General features: G+C 47.3%; 1 protein-coding gene across 7 annotated transcripts in view; it reads left to right on the top strand.

The window, feature by feature from the left end:
- Positions 1-16,083, top strand: part of LOC108232033 (IQ motif and Sec7 domain ArfGEF 1) — a 99,640-nt gene that overhangs the window by 52,825 nt on the left and 30,732 nt on the right. The window contains exon 1 of one of the 7 annotated variants that reach the window (XM_017409533.3): positions 8,967-9,606. The exons of 5 other annotated variants lie outside the window; for them this stretch is intronic. In XM_017409533.3, the coding sequence (XP_017265022.1) occupies positions 9,530-9,606 (77 nt within the window). In that variant the 5' untranslated portion in view covers positions 8,967-9,529. Of the gene's footprint in view, positions 1-8,966; positions 9,607-12,170; positions 12,322-16,083 lie in introns of those variants that run through there. One more of the 7 variants, XM_037976830.1, reaches the window with a different exon arrangement.

The raw sequence follows: 16,083 nt of genomic DNA, 5'->3' as shown, positions 1-16,083 counted from the left end.
GGGGGGGGGGGGTGAACACGGCGCCGACCGCGCTGAGTCACCTACGGCTTCCAGACCTTGCCGTGTCCTCTGTTTTGTTCTCTTCCCGTGCCCTCTGTAAACAACGTCTGCCTCCTGGGGAGGGGCTGCCAGCCGCAGCGCTCCCGTTTCGCCAAACACGACAATTCTCACGTAAAGCCATAACACCCCCGGGTTTGCTTTGTACGTGCAAAGCCGCCGTTCGGGCCGCGATCACAACAGAGTCATGTGAGGGATGCGTATTTCGAGCCTGTGCTGGCTGGGAGAAATGACTCATCTGTGGATGATGCTGTGACAGCTCGTACTGGCCACATGAGCTCCCCCCGAGCTGCTGCTGTATTTTTGTGGGTGGGACTGTGCACCCGTGCGTGATCGGTAACGATGTGTATGTGGCGCTGCTAGTGTGCCTGCTTGTTTGTGCGTAAAATGCGGCTGGGTGTAAGCTATTATTCGGGGCTGGCGATGAATCAAACCCCACACACACACGGCCGCTTTGTGCCGAGCTTGCATTTCTCCGCAAGTAAAGCTGCAAGGCTGGCAAACGTTGTTACGTAAAATGCTCATATTCACGTCAGCTTGGCCTCTATCCTCGCCGTGACTGATGGCAGGACACGCTTGTGCCTGCCTCGTTTGCCTGCAGAGGCACATTCAGATGTGTTTTTGTTTTTCTAGGAAAGCAGGTCTGCATCACTGCTCTGGAACATGCACACAGATCCCCTTACCAGCTGATGCTTAAAGACAGACTGAGTTACCCCGTCGTGTCATAACACACGAGGATCAGTCATCTTAACGAGCGTGAGGCATTCAAGGGTCTCTGCTGCCGCCGCCTTCCGACGGGCTCCAGCCTCTCCTGCGCCGCACGCATTAACGCACCGGCGCGCTCGTCCCGTTCTCGGGTTCTTCTGCTGTAACACTTGAAGGAGGATTTTACAGCTCGCACCAGTCAGAAAAGCTCTTAAAGGTGCCAGTGTGAAAGCACTCGTTGGAATGTGTCGGCCGTGTGGGAAATGGTTCGCTCTGACTCCTGGTAGCTGATGAGGAAACCTGCGACGTCCACAACGGTGGGTGAGAAGAGCCAGCCCTCCTCGGAGCTCTACGGCTCAGGTGTACCTCACAGAAGCATCATGGGTCAGGGTTTAAACGGCTCACAGGAAAGCTGGACTTTATCTAACAGATATCTTGAACGGTTTTTAAACAATTGTAGTTCATTTTTACGATTTTTCCTTTGAATTTGTAGTTGATGACAACACAGACCAACTTCCTGCTCCCATTTATGTGTCATACATCAAAACGTTGGCGTTTTTCTCTTCTTTCACCCGACGTGTCTCTCACTCCTGTAGGACCTGAGGTTCTCTCTCAAATCCCCTCAGAGTGCAGAGAGCACACACCCAAGCGTACATCCAATCAGTCTTCTGCTGCTCACGGTTTGAGGATTTTTAAGATATGACTTATAGTTTTCTCACGGCGCCCATTTGTTTGACGCTTACCTTTTAGGCTGTTTTTGTCTGCCTTGGTAGGAAATTTGCTGTCAGGGAGCGACATGCTGGTGTTTGGTTACCATGGTGACTATATTGAGCGACTTGAAGCAGCTTTAACATTTATTTGATCCTGGTTGCTTTTCATATATCTTATATTATTTCCTGGCTTAGATTTGATAAAGCTGACGTCGGCGCCCCCTTTGGAATCTCCCCAAAAATGTTCTTGTTTTCTTTTATTTATTTATTTATTTATTTATTTTACAGCTGCACGGCAGGCAGACAGACATCCGATCCCATCTGTGGTTTGAGATAGCGGCGCACTTCTTGTTTCCCTCGCTGCTTCTCTTCAGGAGAGGCTTCAGCCGCGCCGAGTCACGCGACTCACTCAAATGAGCGATCTCGCAGCGGGTGGCGCCTCGGGCGAAACGCCGGCCTGCTGCGGGACGGGCGAGACGCGTGGTGGATCGAGACCCCCCGGGCGCGGGTTCTCCTGTCTGTCACCGATGCTCTCGACGTGAGGAGAACATCGGTTTCTCCGAACGCCCGTTTCGATTTTCCCCTTCAGCTCTGCAGGGCCGGGAGAGGAGAGGTGCTCTGGGGTCTGTTCAACCTTTTAAAGGGCACTACACCTCGCTACCCTGACTGGTAGAAGAACACAAGCTGTCCTCGTATGCTTCTACGTGTCCAGCAAAGAGTTTTGTTGGTTTGTACCTCTAAATAGACGGAGCACAATAAGTGGATATTCACATGACCCTGCAGAAACCTTTGTGGGATGGCGAAATGTCTCTGCGTCGCTAAAATACCCAGTGATTAAATGAACTTAGCACAAAAAGTCAGGAAATTTGTCTTCGGTTTCTTTATTGTAACAACGGTTCTTGGCAGTCCGTCTCATAGCATTGGAAAGCCCGTTTTATTCCCTTTAAACGGCGCCACGTTCGTTTGGAAAACGCGCCAAGCAGCGGAGTCGCGTCTTTGGGGTCGCGCCTGTGAAAAAGTCGCCAAATCTCTGCTGCGCTCTGCTGCTGAGCGCCATTTCAAGTGAAATGAACCGGCTTTCCAACCGGAGGAGGTCGATCGCCGAGAAGGATCGTTACAACAAAGAAACAGGCAACCAAACGCACATTTCCTTTATTTCTGTGCCAACTTTATTTTGGTCAGTGCGTGTTTTAAAGACACAGAAACCATCACCACAAGCTTTATTTCCCCAGAGTTTCTGCAGAGCAATAAAAAAAGTCTTAAATTTGATCCTCTAAAATTTAGCACTTAGTCTTAAATGTATCCAGATTTTCCATTTCAGGGTCTTTTTAAAATCTGCTTGTTTGTTCGCTCGATGCTTCTTCCGTTAACCTTTCTTCTTTGTTTAATATGTGATCTGCATTCGTTCGTTCCTTGCTGTGGTTCTGTTTGAGGATTTCAGGCTGAAGCAAACCTAAAATGGCCCATCATGCAGCGGCTCTGTCACGACACATCTATTTAACGAACGTTCAGCTTTTCCCGCGAAACCATCCAGTCGCTCAGCTCCTGAATTTGAATGAAAGGCGATCAAATTCATTATTTTATAAGAACCTTCAGGAGGTCTATGGTTTAAATCAGTCTCTGAAACATTTAGAGAAATGTTCATCCTCCAGCCCATAAATTGCTTATGTAAAAACGCTGTAGTCATTGTGATCTGGAGACACTTTAAAGCAACTCGACTGTCCAGTTGCATCAACTAGTATAAACCAAAATGATGCACAGAATCATAAAATTGTCTTCTAGTAATAGCCTCACTCTTGTTATCCATGATATCGCTCAAACGTTTATGCATTCCTACAATCAGCACCGAAGCAGAAAGTGGCTTTTAGACATCGGCGGGCCTCGTGCCCTTCACTGGGATAATGTCACGGATTCTCAGAGGGCGTCGGTGTCTGAAGCCCGTCGTAGCTGGAGCGTCCCTTCTTTATTTGTTTCCTTCTCCAATCGGGGCTGAGGCGTTTCAACCGCGCTGCTCCTGTTTAAGTGACGCCAGCGCCGGTGAAAAGGAGACTGCGTCACAGGAGCTTGTAACGCACCGGCGGTGCGCTCCTCCCCCTGTGAGCACAGATAGCGGCAGGCGCGGCAGGCCCCCGATTGCGTAAGACGGCAGCGGACCGCGGGCCGGCGTCCAACGCGCATGAGATCAAGGGACGGGAGCTCTCAGGACGATTCCTCCTCTGTTTGTCGTGAGCTTGATACCGGCAGCGACTTTCCACTCTATCAAACGCCAGCTGTCACGCTGCAAAATGAGCTTTATTAAAGCGCAGCCAAGGACTCTGTGAAGCACTGCCTGATTGATTTTATTTTGTTGTTTTTGTTTCTGACATTAGCAGCACCTTCACGCCTTCCTTTTTTTCCTCCTGCCTCATCAATAAGCATTTGAACAAAGCAAAAATAAAAAAAAACATACGCTGAGAAAAGCGATGGTGGGTTTTGGCTCGTTAGGTGAAAAATAAGCACAGCCGCTTCCCTTTTTGTTGTTGTTGTTGTTGTTGTTTTTCTGCTTAGACAACACTTTGGCTTTTTGCCGAAATGGCACAAAGCTTCCTCCGCCTCGGGGGGGGGAGCGACCTGAAGGCAGCTGGACGTGCGAGGTCTGGCGCTCTCAGGTGAACGTTTGCAGCTGGAGCCGACTCAGTCATGTGGAAAGATGGCCCAACCAGCGGGGAGCGGCAGGCCCGCGTCTCGCAGAGTAAAACTTTACACACACACACACACACACACACCCTCCAGGGGAGAAGCTCTCGCTGATGCGTTCGTGGTTTTCCACCGGCCCATAATGAGCCCCTGCGTTTGCCAGCAGCAGCGTCGGGAGTGGCGGCGCAGGGGAAGTGGATGCATCTCCAGAACATTTAGTTCCTCAGGCATGAAAAAAGATGGACGTGAGGAAGTTGTTATCAGCTGCAACGTTACGTAATGGGAGCCCACAACTAGCTATCAGCAAGCACGTTATCTCACCTTTTCAACTTTTTTTTTTTTTTAACTTTAGTTTTTAGCAATTATCCCATGAACCACGGAGCAGATTTTAATGGGACTCCTGGAAAGAAACCATTGGACTTCCTGTATGAAGTCATCACGATTCAAGATGGTCGCCACAGCTCGTCCAGCACAAAAATGGCTGCCAGTTTACAGACGCGGAGCTAAAGCTTGACGCGGCAGTAGCCGGGAGTCCTCCTAAAAGCGCTCGCTCTGAGCGTTAATACGTCTTTTGAAATCGAGCATGTTGTCGTTTACATTACCTCCCTCCCTTCCCATCATTGGACGGTCTTCGTCTCGAACATGGCGGCGGGGCAACATGCATCCCTTGAAGAAATGCCTGTCATTTCATCCCGGCTTCGTCTCCTCTCTTTCTCCTGTCTGTTCGGCTCGGCTGCTTTCAGGCCGACAGCTGCACAGCTTGTACCTCGTAGCGTGCGCGAGCTCGTCGTCCCGCCACGAACGCTCTCCCCAACTTCCGCCTAAGACGTGCTCGTCTGTGAAACAATATTACCTCCAGAATGGAGTTAGGAAAAAGCTGCGGCGGCAGCCTCTGCAGCTCGGCAGCGTGTCTCTCTCTGAAGAAGAAATGATTGGGTTATGTGCTGATGAAGTCTGAGGAAACCACCAACCGTGTTGAGAGTCCTCGTTCAGCTGGCTCCTCGGCTCCTCGGCTTTTAGAGCACTGAAGCGTCTTCGATCCACCACCAGGGGGTGAACTTTTCCAACACATCCTCTCAGATCTGTCCTTCACACACATTACCACCAGCTCACGCTCTGATATCGGAGCTCCAGTCATGTTAATAATCTTCTCTTACAGTTTTTACGCTAACGTGACCCGGACGCTGTAAGACCGGGGCAGGGGGTTTGTCCTCTCGCTTCCCTCTCCCGCTCTCCGGCCGGTCGTCCTCTGCAGCAGCTCGCTCCGGATCGACGGGCTCATCGACCCGGTCCCGCTCAGAGCGGGCCACCGTGAGCTCCCCCGGGGGCAGATCATCGGCGCCTGGCTCCGTCGATGCGTAATACCAGCTCTTATCACCGCACAGCCCGGCGGTGGAACGTCAAAACTCGTCACGAGGCGTTTCCTTTTCTTTTATGCTTTCAAAAGAAGCCATTTGTTCCGATTGATTAGCGACCGGGCCTGATAGCCTTTTGATGTCTGAAGCGGGGGAGGAGTGGGATCGATCCGCCAGCAGTGCAGAGGGGAGGTTTTAGTCGGAGGAACAAAAGATGAAATATCTGTCAGGATTTAATATTTTCACTGGATTATTCCTACAAATTGGCTTGCAGACAGATTCTTTTGAAAGCTTTATGTGACACGCAGGATTAATAACTTCCAATATGTTTCCCATCACCGATGCCGACCATCACTTCTAAAATAACGTGAAAAAGGGCCGAGCCGCGTCGTCTGTCATTGATCCACCGTCACGGCTGCAAGTTGTTCCCCTTCCCTCACTGATTTCTTTTGCTTGTCCTTTTATTTTCTGCTTTCCTGGTGGAAACTAAAAGGGTCCTTCAGAAAACGTCAGCAGCACCAGAATGTGAAGTTTTTTTTTTTTCCTTTTTGCTTCACCTCTTCACCAGTTTGTAGGTTTGTAGTCGGATTATTCTTGTAAAGAAAGCCACAATGAGCCATTTTCTTTGCTCATGTCAGGAGACTCTTCTTTTTCTCTGTACATCAAAGAGCAGGCAGCTTTCCTCTCTCAGCTAGTTTAAACGGAGCGATAAAGCGGTCATTCCTGCTACTCATCAGCTAATCATTTTAGAGTTTACGTCATTTTATAACTCGTCCCCAAGCTTATATGCAAATAAACTCTAGTTTAAGATGCACCTAACTATTCTATAGAGCTGTTCTGGACCTGAAGCCGTAATGCTGAGCTAGCCTTAGCTGCTAATGCTAACGCTAACCTTCCTAAGGTTTCTTCGATCTTTCTGCTACACTCGGTATAGTTTTTGTGTTCGGGTTCAACTCTCTGATTTCTCTCGCTTCATGGCTGGAAGAAAGAAATAAAAGTGTATTTTTTCCTAAAAGAGATGGATTTACTCACCGTACGTTCCCCCTTAGACCTTTACGAGCGCACAATGGGCAACTGATTGCGTCGATCTTCCACTTGTTTCTGGCTTTTCTGTCTTGCTGCAGAATTGACCCATTCTTATTTTATTTCATTTTATTTATTTATTTTTTTCTTCCCCCGTCCTTCCGTGTTCCTGAGCTGACTGAGTTTTCCTCGTTTCCAGTTCCATCTTTTTGTTTTGTGATGATCGTTGCTGTTTTTCTTTCAGGTACAGAAAGTTTGATCTCAGCTTTCTTCCTTTTTTTTTTCCTTCTTATCAACAGTTATTTCTGTTTCGCCCTCTATTTTCATGACTTTGCCTTCCCGTTTATTGTCGCTCGTCGCTGATAAAACGGCGATAATGTTTCTGCCCGTGTGTGAGTGTCCATTTGACTGTAGTGTTAGCTAAATATCTCACAAACCACTGGACAGATTTGACTGAAACTCTCAGGAAGTAGCTGCTGTTTGCACAGCTCCAGCTGAGCAGCCTCATTCAAGATGGCCGCCGCGGATGACTGACATCAGCCAAAACAATACGCGGCGATAACTCAGTCAGTTTTACAGATACTGAGCTGAAAGTTGGCGTGGTTGTAGCTGAGAGTCATCGTCTCACATCAGATTGATCATGACATTATTTCCAAGGTTTGACCAAAACTTTCTTTCTTCTCATGATAAAATGATCTTAGTTTAGCTCTAGTTTAGTAGGATATTCCTTCAAGGAATGTTGGGCCTTTAATTGAAAGTCTTTTGACAAAGTCAAACCACTGATATGAGTGGTTGGTCATTGCGGGCAGCTCTCTGCTCACACACACACCAAAACATGTGAAAATACCATTTTCACCAACCCCAAAATTTTGGATTGCTCGTGCTCTGAAGCCCAATTCTTCACGTCTTTATCTTAACAAAAGAAAAGAAAAGAGTCCCATCTTTAATTTGTTTGGTTTTTTTTTTCTTCCTGGCGGGGCGGCCTGTAATAATTGCTCGTCTCTGCCTCTCTCGGATTTGGCTGTCGGACCCAGCGGGGTTTCTGCACGTGAAGCTAACTTAACGTTTGTTCGGAGGAGAGCGCCGTCAGTGAGTCATCGCCACCAACAAAAACCTTTTGTCTGCTTTGAGAACACATTTTTTTTAAGTGCAGCAATCTATTTTGTTTTTTAACAATTGCGGTTAATGTTTGTTTTTATTTATTTATTTTTTTGGTAATTTCCAGAATTGCAGTGCACCGTTAAGCATCTATTCTTCTCCAAATGTGTTACTTTTGGAGTAACACGTTTTTGTTTGTTTTTTTACTTCAAATGGAAATGTTAGCATAGATTTAGCTCAGAAAGGAAACTTGTGTTTTTGTTTTTGGGCAAAACAAGTAATAACTGAATGTATGTCAACCTTAGCTACCTACAACAGGTAAGATATTGCTTATACCTCTCCAGTGAACCCCAGAAGATCTGGACTGTCACTAAAACCCACTTAAAATCTCTTTTTTTTTTTCCAACCAAATCCCTAAATGAGATGGATGTAAAAGCCGCTCGGTGTGTGTGTGTGTGTCTGTGTGTGTGTGTGAGATGTGTGTTAACGAGGAGGCCGAAGCTGTGACAAAAACCCGATGAATGGCGTGTGGATTCATTAATTCCCCCGGTGCTTCCTGCCGCTCGGCCTTTGTCTCGTCGCCGCGGTCCCGACTTGCTGCGAGCTGCGTGAAAAGACTCGTGCGGCGGTCGACTCGTCAGCCCAAACAGATCGAACCGCGCCGCCGAGTGCGCCGGCGTGCAAGTGACGTGGCGTGTGTGTAAATATGTGATATTCTGCGCGTGTTCGTGGCTGAATATTGATGAGGGGCCCTTCCTCACCCGTTTCCCATGACTCCATGAGGGGGGACAGGGCAGGGGGGACGGGGGGACAGAGGAGGACGGGGTGGCAGGAAAAGGCTTGTGTTTAAATGCAAAACAAGAAGCTGATCCAGGCTTTAAAAAGCAGCTTCTGAATGCCCAGGAGTTAAATTTAACTGCACAGTTTCCATGCCCCACAGTTTAATTCTGCCCATAAATCATTTTAATTAGAGTTATTTTTTTTCCAAAGTGGTCTGCTTGGATTTTAACTGAACCCTTCCGTACAGCCGAGAGTCGAATACAAGCAGGTTTTTCCTTTTGCAAAAAAAAAAGAGAGACTAAGTAGGAAAAACCACTTAAGCTCATTTATTCGACCAGAGCCTGTGCATGAAGTCATGTGGTCGGGCAACATCGCAGCAGCCCCTCCCCGTTAAAAAAAAGGGGGGGGGGGGACACAACAACCAATCGCAGGCGGCCAGGCTTCCATTCGAAGCTTCAGGAGTACGATAGTGTTGCCCAGCAACCAGGATCGGCACATTTCTCGGAGGTCCTGCGTGGACGGCTGCAGCTGGAGCGGGGAGACGAGGACAGCCGGGGTGTTGGTGGGGGGGAGTGGAGGTTCAGGGATTACAAGGTGAGGATGAAGAGCAAGGAGAAGAAGAGGCAGATCCGGCACCCGGTCGGAAAGTTTCTGGATTCCAGCAGCCAGGAGTGAGCGGTGCAGAATTCCTTTCTACACGTCGCTTTCCTCCCACCTTGGACCCCCCCATCACAGAAAGGCGGCGAAGCTCCAGGTGGCGGCGGCGACGCGTCCCGGAGGATGTCGATCTGAGAGGGGGAGCCGGCGTTTGAGGACGCTGACCGACTGACCTGGATAAGAGTTCAGACGCCTCTTCAGGAGGTGGATCCCACACGTTGATAGGGAGTCTCGGTTGGGTCCAGGAGGGATTCCCGGGGCTGGGGTGAGGATGGTTCTGGGCGGGTTGAAACCACTCGGGCTGTCATCCGGGGGACGGTGGTGAGAAGCCGGAGGCTCGAGGGGGAGAACAGAGGTGGCGTCCGGGTCTGGGATTTACTGGCTGAAGGGAAGAAAAAAAAAAATGTAGAAAACAGAAACGCTGCCGGATCGAGCTGCAGTTCACCCTGTTGATCGTCTGATGAGAGGATGTGGAAGTTTAAAGCGTTTTGCCTGGACTATTGGCACATGCTGTGCCTGCACCCGCACAACAACTTTTACAAGAGGTATGTTTAAAAATGGCCACGTTTTGCCTCCTGGTGCCGACGGTCCTTCCAGTCGGCGCCCTTTAAAATCATCAGACATGTTTGTTTGAGTGACGTTCTGTTGTGAATAGGACCGACTTCATGGTTGTTTGTTTAGGTAAACCAGATTTAACGCAGAGAGTCCTGTTTAAATAACTTTCTGTCTTCTGTGCAGCGTTGGCACTGCTTGTTCTGAGTCGAGTGGCCTGGATTTATTTAGATCTGTCCCACTGGGACCTCTCCACGATCCCCTCTCACTCTCTGGATAATCAATGCTGGGGTTTTTTTTATGTTAGCTTTGAAGCTCACTTTAAATTGCAATCAATAATCCGAACAATCCTTTTTTTTCTGCCACAGAATAGCCAGTTTGATTCCTTCCTCCGACCAGGCTGTACATTTCAGCGGCGACACACGCAGAGGGCTCAGCGTCAGGATCCTGTTTTCCCCGTTTTTATCGCAATAAAACTCGTCACGGTTTCGTTTGCTGCCTCACCTTCTTCGCAGATCACTCTCCTCATCTGCCTGCCCCATTTAAAAAGAAAAAGCCAGATATGTGACGCTCCGTGTTCTTTTTCCATCTGCTCCAGATGCACTTGGGAGTCGTTTTGCTCCAAGCCGTCATCCCCCAGTTACCTGCCCAAGATCTCCGTTTAAAGAGCCGGTTTGTGAAGTTACAGCAGACTATGCTTCTAACGTATCTGCTGAATTAATCTCCTGACGGCACCACAGATATCCAACGGGGTTACATTGGCGTAAGTTCTCCTTCACGCTCTCCCCGCGGCGCAGATGTTTCGTTTCGAAGCGGAGGAGAGGCGCATCGTAAAAAACAAAAACACACCGGTCCAGGACATTTGAACATCAGACGCTGCCATCTGTATGCTAATATTTTCTCGCTTATCTCTCACACACACACACACACACACACACACACACTGTTGTATCAGGCGCTTGTGTTCTGAAAATAGGGTGTGTTTCCATTATTTATTAATAATGCATCATCTTCAGCTTCCCCATCAGGGGATTCCCTCATCTGTAGGCGCCACCGCGTTTGTTTGGAAAAATGAAAGATTTAATAATTAATTTTTTTTTGTTCTTTTATTTGAATATTTAAAGTGTTACGATCCTTTATAGTGGGGTTCAGTGTAAAGCTTCTGAATGATTGATATCTGTTATAGATATCTCTTTGAACAAACCGAGGCGGACGAAACAGATTGACGAGCTAACGGCTAATCTGTGCCGGGTCAAGAGACGAGGTGGATTGCTTTTTGTCTTTAAACAACTCCAATCTCCAGTATTTTTTACTGGTTTATGCAGACTCTGTTTATAAGCGGTCAGCTTTACGTTAAATAGTTATTTCCACTGAATTTTGGGGTTGTTAGCAAGCACACATAGCGGCTCCAGCAGCTAGCTTTAGCTTCTCCTCGTTAGCCCCGGGATGCACTTCGAACAAAAACACTGCAATATTCCTGTCAGAATAACTGTGTGATGCTAAATTAATGTCAGTGTAAAGGTTTATAAATTAGTTTTTATATGAACTGTTATAAAACTTAAAGATTTGAGCTTTAAGTTGGCAGAAAACTTCTTTAGTGCCCTGCTTGGACTCGCTGTTAGCTAATATAGCTGTTAGCTCGTCAGTTCGGTCAGAATTGATCCAAACTGAGCTTGTTCAAAGAGTTATCTACAGCAGGTAAGATATTAAAGGTTCATAACCTCTCCTTAGAACCCAGTTTAAACATGTTTAAACTTTTTTTTTTTTAGCTAACCGTTGCCAACAGCTGACCTCAGTCTCTGACTCAGTGGTCTCTGGAATTATTTAGCAGAACTTGTTTTTATGATGTTTTTTTTTCTTTCCACACAATGTGAACAGCTCATTATGTTCCTAATCCCCCAGTTACTGGAACATCCCAGTCACTGGGCGTAACTCATTACGTCTCTCTGGCCTTCAGTGCAACACAGACCGATTTTTATTTTTATTTATTTTAAAAGGCAAGGTCGTCGTAGGAACTGAAAACACCCCTCTGGGGTTCAGCCCGGCGTGGCCTTCGCGTGGAGAGCAGTGTGATTGTTGGACTCAGGCCCAGGGAAAAGCACGCAGACGGAGACCTAACGCTTTCATGTCCTCTCATATGTCTTTATCACGCTAAAAAAAACCAAAAAAAACAAGTGCCTGTCAAACTCGGGGCCTTCCTGTTATCACTGAGCGTCCGCCGTAGGAGCAGCAGACGAGCAGAAAGGCAACAATAAGGAAGGAGTGCCTGCAGAGGGGACGTTCTGCTGTGGGTGGAGAGCTTTTTGTTCAGGAGAGGGGTGATTTTTCTCCGTCTTTACGTACTCTGGGCCTTTACCTTACTTGGTCATCAGGCAGCTCCGAGCCCGTCTTAAAGTGGGGCAGGGAGAGCTTTGAGGACGGACGGCGCAGGGAGAGTAACTTTAGTCTCCCTGCGGGCTCCGGCTGTGGAAAGTCGAGGCTGAGGGCTGTAATTTTGTGGTCGAGGAGGCAGCGAGCGCAGACCGTGCTCCTGGAGAGCTGCTGCAGTCCGTAGAGGTTTTTCAGACTGCATTCGAGGCCGTGGACAGTTTTTCCTTTTTTTTTGGTTTCGTTCTGTTGCTGCTTCCAGGCCCGCCTGATGCCGCCGGTGACATCACCGCCGTACGGAATGAGATGTGGAAGAACTGCATTTCCAGTCGGACTATAAGGTAGGAGACGGCACGGTGCGGCCTGCGGGCGGCAGGCTGCTCGTCTTCTGGACCCAACCGCAGCAGTTGACGCAGATATTTCTGACATCTGACTGATCAAATAACATTCCTCTCGCTATATACTCGCCGCTTGGTGGTTTCCTCTCTGGAACCATGGAAATATATCATCAGTCAGCTGGAAAAGGCAGGGAGGTCACAGCAAAACCATCGTCAAGGTCTTTCTTTGCAGCTTGTTTTACCAAGGATATTTCTTTGGTTTTAAAGACTTAAAGACCATTTTTTATCTTTGTCCTGCCGTTAAGGACTACATCAGAAATAGCCCCACTCAAGCTGCTTTTGGAATTACAACAGAAATCAGTGCAGCTGCTCAGAAAAACTCGTTTTTTTACAAATAACCTGATGATTTAGTCTCTTTCACTGTAGTTTTCTCAGAAGTGAACGTTCAGCCTTTGTCCCGATTATAAGGCTGCAGTCTGCCAGGAATTTCATCCTTTTTCTCTCGGTGCTGTGGTTTTCTTGGATCGGATTTAGATTTCTTGTAACTACCAGGTGATGGGGAAAACTGCGTGGTTGGCGTTTATCAGGATATGTAAAAATTTCAGATGTTTCAGATCTTTTTTTTTGACGACGCCTGCGGTGTCATATAGAAGCCATTTTCTGAGAGGAGTAACATCATTTAATATTGATCACAGTGGATGGATTAATCTTTAATGCAATTAAAAACTAGCATCCCTAGAAGGAAGGCGTGCCAGAATCTTAAATTAAAACCCTTGTTAGGGCTCAGCGTATGTGTCGGGGATGACTCTCAGCTACTGCCAAACCCCGTTTTACCTCCTGTAGCTGTTTGTTTGCTAAGCCCATTAAGCTGCGGTGGTTGTACATCTTTCTGAGACTGCTTTACGACACATTTTGCTAACAGACAGACAGCCGAACCCACGTTCAGACACACAATTACACGACTGGCCACCTTTCACGACAGCGGGCCGCAATTACAGACGAGCTTGTTACAATCAAATTAAATTATTTACGACAATCATAATAACGTCAGGCCTAATCACTATGAACATCCTCCATTACTGGGATTAAAAACAGCTTGATGAAATGTCAGCTCCCCCCCCCCTTGTTCCGATGGCATCGTTTCCTCTGCTGCTTTTGCATCTTTTCCATGTGAAACACTCTAAAAAAAAAGTGTCCTAAAAGACAAAAAGACCAACCTTAATTGCTGCCGTTTGTGTCACAGTGATGGCGAAGGTGAAGTGCGTGTTTGTGACAGCCTGAGTTACATGAAACGAACCCCGCAGACTTGTATTATTCTGCTTTTCAAACTAATCTGCATCTGTTAGGAGTTTTAACGGTAACGCATCAGAGCCCAGATCGCACCGACTCATTCGGCTTCCTCGGCCCTGAATGTAAAAGAACTCCAGAATGTAATATCCTCGAGGTGTTTGTTGTGTTTGGAGAGTGGTTTTTGAAGGCGTTCAGTGGCGTTAATATTGTCCACGTGGTACAAATGCCACTCCGTCAGTACTTGAATCATCTTTATTCCTAAACAAAACAGGATTTTGGGATGTCTGTCTGTAGTTTGCGTGGACAGGGGTATAAAAACAAGAAAAAAAAGATATAAAGGGTTTTAATCCAGTGTGAGGCTGAAATGATATAATCCTGTTAATGGGACACTGATCTGTGTGGTTGAAAAGAAGGTGGGAAATGAGTAATAAGCTTTATGTCATTCACACCGTCGCCCTGTCTGCTGTTTAAAGCCTTCAGGGATCAGTTTGATCAGTCCTCGTTGGTTAATAAAGCTTCTTATCACTAAAAGTTTTCCACAGTTTTGATTATCTGGTAACTCGTAATGTTAGTTTTGCCCCATATCACTGGTTTAGGGCCCCGTCCACACAGACATGCAGTTTTCTTTGATTTTTCTTTGATTTGTGTATCTAAGAATATCTCGAAACGTCGTCAGCCACACAAAAACCGCTGCAGTAACCATGCCAGGCCTGCATGTGGCGCTGCGACGCTACTATGAAAATGCACCATAAAGAGGAAGTGAGGTTCGGAGCAGGAGCAGAAGATTTGCACACCGGAGGGTCAACCTGAGGAGAAGAAGAACAAGAGGGCGCCCTCGCTTTGTAGATTAGGATTAGATGAGGGGGCGATGATGTTATTGTGGTTTTTGGCACAAAAACTTGAGGCCTTTTTCAATCTGCAAACACTTTGGGGCTCCTGAAACACCATTTCCATGTCGATGCGAGGTTGAACACGGTTCATAAAGAGGCGAACACACCCCTCACACCATCGGAGCTCAGAGTTCAACCTTCTACCTGTTTGCTGCTGCTCATTTCCTACTTTTCTGTTGGATTGAATGGAAAAAAAAGGCCAGAGAAGGCAGTTGGGACAAATCCACCTGTTAGACGTCTGAGAAGTGGGCCACACACACACACAGGAGCGTTCCTGAACACATCTCAGACCCGTTAGCCGTGGACACCAGGCGACATTCGACCCGGCCGGTCCGGTCTCACTCAAAGCAGCGTGACGACGACAACATAATTTATTCATTGGCGGCGTCCTCGTCACGTAGCGCCACAAACTGGGATGTTGGACACCTCCTGAGAGAGAGAGAGACAGATAAAACTAGTCCTGCGCTTCTTACCTTAACCTGATTAAACATCAGAAATCAAGCAGCAGCAGGCCCTCGGCCCCTCTGCCGGTTCAGTAAGCTGACTGTATGAAGAGGACGGGGGGGTTAAAGGAGCTGTTGGGAATGGAAATGTACTAACCTGCCAACGTGCCGCTTGACTGTGGTGAGTAACAGGAAAAAAAAAAAAGAGAGTTCTGGAAAAGCTGAGGCGCGTCTCGGATAGAGGCCATGTTCTGCTTCGAAATGTCAGGGCGTTATCAAGTTTCCCAGGTTCTGCTCGAAAGAACAGGAACGCTTTTCCATTTTAGATTAAATGTACTTTTATTTATTTTTCTCCTTCAAATGAGAGCCACAGTCAGAAAACGATCCGTCGCAGTTTTTACCTAGGCTGCATATTTCCACTCGCTCGTTCACGCGTCTCCTTTTTGCTTCCTGTCTGGATGAACTTGTCCGTTCTGGGTGTTCCACTTCGTCTCGTTTCCTGCGTCATTTAAGCAACATATTTCATGAATGGATGATTTGTTTTTTGATGAAGCTCTCAAAGTAACTGCTGTCTGAGCGTCTGCGGCTGCTGAGCTTTTAGAGGTAACTCCGTTCAAGATGGCTGCCGCTGCTGGTTGGCCTTGGCGGATACAAGAACAGGCTTTAACTCAGTCGGTTTGACGGATATCGAGCTGAAACTTGGTGTGGTAGTAGCTGAGAGTCATCCCTGTCGCTTACTGCGAGTGTGCAACAATAGATGTATATATAAAAGGACCTGGAACCAGAAATAAAACTTAAGTCTTCTCACATTTCTAGATGTTTTTTTTCCTGATCTATGCTTAAGTTGCAGTCTGTCTCCATGCACCGCTGAATAATTTACACACCGTCTCTCCCAGAGGGGTGTCGTCATCGTATGAGAACATATTTGTTTTCTTCTTCTCTTCTTTTCTTTTCTTTTCTTTTTTTTTTTAATACTTTGAGGATCATGATCCTGTCCAGGACAGCTTGAGCGTCTGCATGTGAAGAAAAGAAAGAGAAGAAAAGAACAAGCTCCACTCTTGTGCTTTTTAACATGGATTTTTTATTTTTTACCTCTTCTCGCTGCAGAACAGAAGCGTTATACGGGAACAGAGCCCCCCCCC

The sequence above is a fragment of the Kryptolebias marmoratus genome, linkage group LG8 (genome assembly GCF_001649575.2).
Source record: "Kryptolebias marmoratus isolate JLee-2015 linkage group LG8, ASM164957v2, whole genome shotgun sequence".
In the NCBI taxonomy this organism is placed as follows: Eukaryota; Metazoa; Chordata; class Actinopteri; order Cyprinodontiformes; family Rivulidae; genus Kryptolebias; species Kryptolebias marmoratus.
Note: the sequence above shows the minus strand (reverse complement) of the source record. Positions and strands in the feature narration are given on the sequence as shown.